The sequence below is a fragment of the Solanum tuberosum genome, unplaced genomic scaffold, assembly GCF_000226075.1.
Source record: "Solanum tuberosum cultivar DM 1-3 516 R44 unplaced genomic scaffold, SolTub_3.0 scf00528, whole genome shotgun sequence".
NCBI classification, from domain to species: Eukaryota; Viridiplantae; Streptophyta; class Magnoliopsida; order Solanales; family Solanaceae; genus Solanum; species Solanum tuberosum.
Window position 1 is genome coordinate 225,795 of NW_006239446.1, and position 8,441 is coordinate 234,235.

The window sequence follows — 8,441 nt, forward strand, 5'->3', positions numbered from 1 at the left end:
GGTTTTTTTTTTAATTAAAAAAATATATTTGGCCCCCCCCCCCCCCCCATATATATACACACCGAAAAGTCTCGGTTAGTATGAACTCAATATATATTTATTTTTATTTCATATTAATTGAATTTGTAAGATAATATATATCTATTAAAAAAATATATAAAGATATAATTTTAATTATACTTTTTCATTATGGTCTGTTGCGGAATTATAAATATAACTTTGTATGTAATGCTATCTTCTGAAAAATATCAAACTTCATAAAGGAAATTACAAATATGATTATTTTTTTTCAAATATCCATCTTAAACTTTGAACAATTCAATTATATTGAACAATGACGAAAACTCAAAAATCTCTTAATATGAAATAGAGAGATTATTTTTTTGTCTCAATTTATGCAACAAAAACGAAATTTAGAGAGTCAATATTCAAATCTTTTTAATTTTTTTTTGATGTTATTATTTATTATATATTGCTAAATATTTAGATTGTTAATTATTATAATTTATAGTATTTTTAACGTTATTTTTAAATATATAATCAAATATTGTAAGTTGTAATGATTGTAACTTACCGTACTTAATTTTTAAATATATAATTAATTAAAAAGAAAAATAAGACAAATAAATTACAACATAAAAAGTATTAAAATTTCTAGGAGTACAACTGGCTAGATATAGGCATGTCGATGAACAACTGCTTGCTTCTAGCTGAAATAAGATCCACGCGTTTTGAGCAAATCACTCTTAACTATAAAACACAGCTTACACACAATATCGTCCAAAAATTGTATATTTATAGCTTCTTGCAGTGCCTTTCATTGTCTGTGAAAATACTATTAAAGATTTTTCTTTCTTTGAAATCAAATTAATTTGGAGTTATTTTAAAAAAAAATCATTAGTAGAGAGTGCTAAATCATCAATAGAGAGTACTATTTTGAACAACCTTATTTAACATTGCTAATACAAATTTAAATTAATTAAACTCTAATAAACATATTATTAGGAAAGAAAAACTAAATTTGTGGTTTTCATGATTGGATAAACCTAAATTTATACATATATACCTTGAGCTTTAATAAATAAACCCACAAAAGGTAATTCTGACAACATTCTTTCTAAAATAAGAAAATTGGTTGAGGAGCACATCTAAATAAAGAAAAAAGGAAAAAAGAAGAAGAAAAACATACGTAATATATACATTGCTTAATATATTAGTTAATCCTTTAAATTTAACAAAATATTTTATTTAGGTATTCCAACTAAATCATATTTTTATTAAGTATCTAAATTTCTAAAAATATAATTAATCATTTATAACGTTTTATTCATCTCTAATTATATACACCAACTTCAAATAGAAACACTTAATATTTATACAGTTAATTTAATTATTTAACCATCTAATAAAAGTGAGAAAACTCACCAATATTATTTTCAAAATTTGAACACAAATATATAACTAATATACTTTATTAAAAAATTAGGTGTCTAATTGAAACAAAATTTAGTTTCAGCATGAAATAGAATATTTGATTTTTTTTTTTTTTAATACATACACATTGTCAGATACATTTCTGTCAATATATATATATATATATATTATATCGTCTTCATACACACTGGAGTTCAGTTGTGTCTAGGGTTCCCCATTTTAGCTGTGCGATTCAATGCAATCAAGCAGAAGAATCCTTGCTCTTTAAACCACTGGTAAACTTGTTTATTCACGTTGCTTATGTGTATATATATATATATATCTGCTTCTCATCTCTCTCTTTTTTCAGTTTTTTTTTCCTGAGAGTTAAGCTGTTTGTCTCTGCGATTTAGGTTACGGAGGTGAAAAAACTAAGAAGAAAGAGGTTGGTGGGCGATTGCAAATGCCGGAGGAAGATTTGATAGAAGTTAAGTTTCGTTTGTTCGATGGATCAGATGTGGGTCCATTTCGATTCTCCCCGGCTTCAACCGTAGCTATGCTGAAAGAGAGAATTGTCGCTGAGTGGCCTAAAGGTTAGTAAAATTACGTCATTTGTTACTCTTTGGAGGCTGGTGTAGCGTAATTGAGATGTTTTTGGTTGAATTTTGTTAATTGTTTATGGAAATGGGAAAACAGGGTTTGATGAGAATACCCATAAATCTAATGATACCTAGCACCCTAAGGAGAAGTATTCAGTACCTTATCAGCCTCCAGCCCAAATAAATGTTTGAAAAAAGTGTTTTTTGTTTGCATTTTTTGGGCTTTTAGTTGTGGTTTTGGTGATTTTTATGGAATTAAGCGATGGATTTTTTAATCTGAGATTTTGATTGATAAGGCTAAAATGAAAATGGCCTAAAGTTCACATCAAATAGCTAAAGAGATTGTAGCCATGTTAACTTTCTAATACCAAACCCACTTATATGCAAAATGACAAGCAGAATACCTAGTTAGGACAAATCCCTGTGGCACACCTATCCAACACGGTAATCCTTATACACCGAACCTTTCTAAAGTGTCTAACAAGCAACACCACTTTTGCTACGTGCACAAAATAGGTACGTTGTGCCTGTAAGAATTTTGTCCCATCCCATATTTGATATCCCCATCCCCCATAGAACCCCTCCCCCCCTCTCTCCCACACAGGAGATCCAAAATTTCAGATATGAAAATTGAGTGCTTGTTGTTCAAATTTTGTTGAATCGGTTATTTTGTGCGACTTACAAGCTTTAAGACTGATATTTGTGAAGTTTGGGTGGAAAAATTAAGGAATCTACCATTGTTGGGCATAGATTTCACCTACCATTGTTGGGCATTGAGAAAACTTGAAAATCCAACTGGGTCTTGTTGACCGTTGAGTTGTTGTGCTGAATTCATTTTGGGTTTTAATCGATTAGTTGTTTATGGGAACTTTCTCATGGACAACCATGGTGGTGGCAGCCACGATATCGATTAAATGTTCATGACATGTGTCACGACCATATTGGGGCCTGACATACACATGGTTTTGATAACTGGCCAAGCACAAAAGTGGTGTGTAAAAGATACTTTGCAAAGATTGGCTGTGTAAAAGGTTATTCGTATTGGCCAAAGGTCTCTGATTGTTCTCCATACCAACCCCATAGTCGGCTAACATCTTTAACTGCTTCTACATCTAATTCATAAATCTAAAATGATTTTTGAATTAACACTAAGGGATGCAGTAGAATAGATGATACTGGGTTTGGATCCTGAGAATGGAGAAATCTCTTTTAGGGAACGCATAACCCTCAATGAACTTTATATATTTCGTTTAATTTTAAGTTGTTTAGTTTGTTTGTCCAGATAATCATTTTCTTTGTTTAATAGTTATTATTTCTTACATTAGGTATTTGTATTGTGCATGCGTGCACACACGTATAGAGATAGGTGGGACTTGTGAGGTTGTGAACATCTAGTTTCAAAGAACTCATAATTTGCCTTGTTAGACAAATTATATAGTGTTGTAATTAATTGGTCTACATGGAGATTGATAAAGAGGATTAACTTTGAAGCACAACTTTTTTGATAATTTAACTTTTGTTAAAAGAGCTTTAGTTCAGTATTTAAGTCAACCAAATGGGACCAAAATTCTAGCACAATACTCACTGGACGAATGAACAATCAAATCAGTATAAGAATTTTGGTTGAGGTTATTGTTACCTATTAAAAGAAATAAGAATCTTGATTGAGGTGAGTTGGTTATGACCTGCAATTTGGCTATCCCTATTTTGCTTTATGCCATACAGAAAAGTCTATTGATATCTGAATCCTTTAAAGCCTTCAATTTTTGGCAGATTTTCATTTTATTAACTTACTATAAACTATATATTCAGAAAAGTGGCAAAAGGTTATTATTTATTTCTGTGTGGCCTCTAATTTCCTGAGATTAAGTTGTGATGCTCTCTTAGCAGATAAGAAAATTGCACCCAAGGCGGCAAATGATGTCAAGTTGATAAGTGCTGGGAAAATTTTGGAAAACAACAGGACTGTTGGTCAATGTAAGACGCCTTTCGGTGAACTACCTAATGGTGTGATTACCATGCATGCTGTTGTACAGCCATCAGTAGGTAAATCAAAATCAGGTGGGTTCCTCTTACTTGATTTGTGGTAATATACACTGGTTTTACCCTTTCTATAATGTATTTGTATTTTGAGGCTATTGGTGATTCTGTTATGTAACCTAACTAAATCTGTGTGTTTAGAAAAAAATAAGGACAATAATCTTCTTCGTCTGCTTTTTAATATCTTAATTGTCATGCAGTATAGTTAACTAGTCACTTGGTTGTACGTACCTTATTTTTAACATGGTAATGCTTTTTATATCTATGGTTCTTGACAATTTTTGCCTTACAAAGAAATTTCTGTGGTACGTGCCAAAAATTTCAAATGATTGCAATGGCTCATGACCAGGGACCATTTTCAAATGTATGTCGTCTTAATTGCAGTTGTTCATATGGTATACTGAATATTTTAGCTTTTGGAACTGAAAGTATGAAGTTAGAATCTTGTTTCAATCATCATAAGCAAGATAGTATTAACTCCTCAAGTGACAGAGATTCAGTTTCTGTATTTGCATGTCTTAGCTTGCATGTCATTTCTTCATTTTAGAAGAGATCAAATGGGTGTACTACAAATTCAACTGTATAGTCATAAACTGTAACAATAAAAAAGGAGTGCTGCAGGTTGCTTGACCTGAAGTTCTAGTTGATAGCCTAAACCTAGCTCATGTCTTACAGTATAGGGTTTTATATGCCTTCAAATTTGACTGATTCATAGTCCACATATGCAAGAGTTGCTCCAAAACAAATTACTAAACCTATTTAAGTTAAACACAACTAGGTTGATCTCCCACTGAATATTAACAATGGTTACTTATCCTGACACAGTTGTAATTAATGTGAGCTTTCAATTAAGAACATGCTTAATCAAATCTGATTTCACCTAATTTAATGAAGATTGCATTTAAAAAAATGTTACTCTGTCCGTTTCAATATTAGTGTCAAAGTGCGGAGTTTAAGAAAATAACTTTTGAATCTTGTAGTCATAAACTAAGGATATTTGTAATGTGCCAAAATGCCCATTGAATCCCGTGGTTTTAAACAAGCTAAGTAGAGTGTTGGAATTAGAGTGTTACCAACTTTAAATAAGACATTCTTTTGTACGATACTTGAGTTGAAATGGGGGAAGTATCGTTTTGTATATACCATGTTGCATCTTGTAGATATACCACAAATGAAAATTATTGTGATTATGCCGATGGTCAAGAAAGTTAACTTGTGATGATGTGGATAGAGCAATAAGAACAACAAAATTAGAATTGATATTCCCCAAAAAGATTGAAAAAATTATATTATGTTCAGAATTGAGATTTGATAAGTGATTATAATATATGGATTCATCTACTATATATAAGTATATATGGTCCAGGAAACTTGTCGAAAACAACATTACACACTATGTTGGTGACTCGAGAGATTAGGTCATCTGTAGAAAGCATCCCCTGATTTGGTAATAATAGTTGGGATCACATTCCTTCCATAGTAGTTTCATAATCATGAGCCTTCAAGACTAGAAATATTTTTATGTAGATTGAGATGATTAGTGTTTTTTGCTATTGGGTTTAGTCAATGATTTGTTTAGTTAAGCTCATTTCTTTTGAGACCCAGTGTTTTTAGAAATAAGAAGTGCAAAAACGAGGTCGGGCTTGGGGTAAAAAGTGATAAGTGAAGGGCACACTTCTTTGGAATGAAGTACACAATTTAAGAAATTTAAATAATAATCTATGACACAGATGTTGAAGAAAGCTTGCAACTCATCGGTTGCTCTTGAACAATATTACCTCAAAAGCTCCAAATGACATGTTAAGGACCTTTCCATTTTACAACATTATCAGTTTAAAAAAAAAGGTCTTTCCGTTTTAGGTTTTTCAAGATCCACTTTTCCAAAATTATGTGACAGTTTTCATTTTGGAACTCGCGTAAATGTTTGTCATCCTCAAGATAAAAGTTAATTGTATACAATTGTTTTTATGGTGTTAGTTGGAACATGTTAATGATGCTGAATCAGTTCTGCAGATGTTAGAAACCCTTCGGCCTTCAGAATTAGATGGGATATATTCTCTTTTGATTTCAACTGTGTACATGTGTACATCACGTCCTTTGTGCTAGTTTATTTATAAAAAAAACTTCACTTTCTCGGTTTCTCCCAAACAAAAGCTCTCTTAAATGTAACCTAAATGTTGGTTACACTTTTATAAACAATAATATTCAACATGCTTAATTTATAAAAACACACTACTTCTATACACTTCTCATGTTGGTGATGTATCGTAGACTCATTTATTATCTTAAATACTATCATGAGTATCATTAGACATTTTATTATCAAACTCACTTTTGAATCATGATTTTGATGTTTTTCTCTTAGATACATAGGTTAAATGAATTTGTTAAATTCTGAGCCTAGTTTTGACATGAAATGGGGCATACAATGGGACAGGGTGCGTGAGTATTAATGTGTAAAACATGTCTGGCATTGTTAACTATTCTAGTTTGGGACAACCAACTGTTCCAGTTAGTATCAATGTTTTATCTAATTTTTATGAAGATGTTCCGCCTGGTAAATCTCTGAATTTTCTTTTCTTGCTTTTGTTCCAAGTTGTTGGCTGGTTTATAACAATTCCAAGTCTAGAATATCTTGTCAGAATTACCTTTTTTGGGTTGAGATTTGTAAACTTAAGTTTAACCAATCGGGAAAATATTATTAATTTTTTTCCTTCTTATTTAGTGATCGATACTCATATTGAAATTTAACTAATCTGGGTGTCTAATTTGGAAAAGGGGGCTAGAGGTGGATCATTTGATTTTTCAACTGCTAGGATTAAACCTTTTGGATTCTTGATAAGGAGTTTAAGAAAATAGAGTAAACTGTTGTTGAAGAGATTTGAAGTTACAGTATTCTTATGTGAATAGATTCTAAGAGTTCTCTGTGTACTACTTTATTTTCTATTCTTTTGTGACAGCATTCCCTATTCTTTTATGAGAGCTGGTGTGAACTTAAGTTCAGTAATGTAGTGTATAAGATATTTCAACTAATATGTATCACACTAGTAGGAGCCGTCACCCTCCAACATCCGTTGCTTCTACGTACATATCTGATTCTGGAAGGCATGTATGTAGAAAATGTTTTTCCTTTTCCTCTTTATTGTACGTTGTACTTATTTACTTAATAATAAACAATAGTCTTTTCTTCAAATGAATTTGAGACTGGGAGTGTTAATGTGAAGTTGCCCACATGAATTGTTAAAGTTGAGAATACATTAATGAACTTGAAATTAACAAAATTAATGAAATATTCTTTTGGTATATAAAGGATTTTATTACCAAAAGAGAATCTGTACAACACCTTGACATGATAATTTGGAATTGGACAACAAGCCCCAATTTCTAGAGTGACTAATGTGCCTACTTCATTTTTTATTACTAAAATAGGAGCAGATGTGATATGTATTCAAGAAGAGTGTGGGTTTGTTTGGGTGGGGAGGGAGTATGATTATTTTCTGGCACAGGAAAGTGCAGGACGAATACTTATTCTTTGGGATGATAGAAAGGTGAGAGAACAGAAAGGTGGAGTGTGTTGAGCTTAAACAAGGGGGAGTTCATGTTAGGGGTGCGGTTTAGAAACAAAATAGGGCGGAATGCATTTTTTTTTTTTTGGGGTGGGGTGGGTGTGTATGGACCCGTAGAGAAGGGGTCTAAGGTTGAATTTTTGGAGGAATTAGGGGATTGTATGGAGAGGTGGGAGATCCCTTGGGTGTTAGGAAGGGATTTTTAACACTATAAGATTCCTGGAGGAGAGGTTGGGTTGCAGGGCGATTTCCAGGGACATGGAGGAATTCTTGCAGTTTATCGCTAACCATCTTCTTATGGATTTACCTTTGATAGGTGCCAATTTCAACACCAAGCATTATCCAATTCCCTCTCTTGTGGAGATCATTCACCTATTATGTTGGATGGTGGGGGTAGAAGGATGAGATCACTCTTCAGATTCGAGAACACGTGGCTGTGAGTGACAAACTTTGGAGATAGAGTAGCCGGGTGGTGGGGTAGTTATGCTGTAGTGGGGAGACCATCTTTCAGACTTGCAAAAAAAGTAGAGATGCTTAAGAAAGACTTAAGGTGTGGAATAAGAGGTAGTGTTTGGGAGGGTAGAGGTGAAAATGAGGGAGATTATGGATGAGGCGGGGGAGTTAGAAAGAATACAGGTGGGAAGGAAGTTGGACAAGTGGGAAATGGGGAGAAGAAAGAAATTTTAAAAATAGAGTTTGCTTTAAGAGACTAGTTGGAGACAAAAATTGAGGACGTTGGGGTTGGAGTATTGGTATTCTAACACAAGTTCTTTCGCAGGGTAGAAGTTGCAAATAGGAGGAGAAACTTAGAAGAGTCAGTAGA

The 8,441-nt window shown here is 32.7% G+C and overlaps 1 protein-coding gene across 2 annotated transcripts in view; it reads left to right on the forward strand.

Moving 5' to 3' along the window:
- Nucleotides 1-1,606: 1,606 nt before the first annotated feature.
- The window catches only part of LOC102582613 (membrane-anchored ubiquitin-fold protein 3-like), an 8,260-nt gene continuing 1,425 nt past the window's right edge, over nucleotides 1,607-8,441 (forward strand). The window contains exons 1-3 of one of the 2 annotated variants that reach the window (XM_006364954.2): nucleotides 1,607-1,709; nucleotides 1,827-2,006; nucleotides 3,900-4,073. In XM_006364954.2, the coding sequence (XP_006365016.1) occupies nucleotides 1,877-2,006; nucleotides 3,900-4,073 (304 nt within the window). In that variant the 5' untranslated portion in view covers nucleotides 1,607-1,709; nucleotides 1,827-1,876. The remainder of the gene's footprint in view (nucleotides 1,710-1,826; nucleotides 2,007-3,899; nucleotides 4,074-8,441) is intronic. The other variant, XM_006364955.2, reaches the window with a different exon arrangement.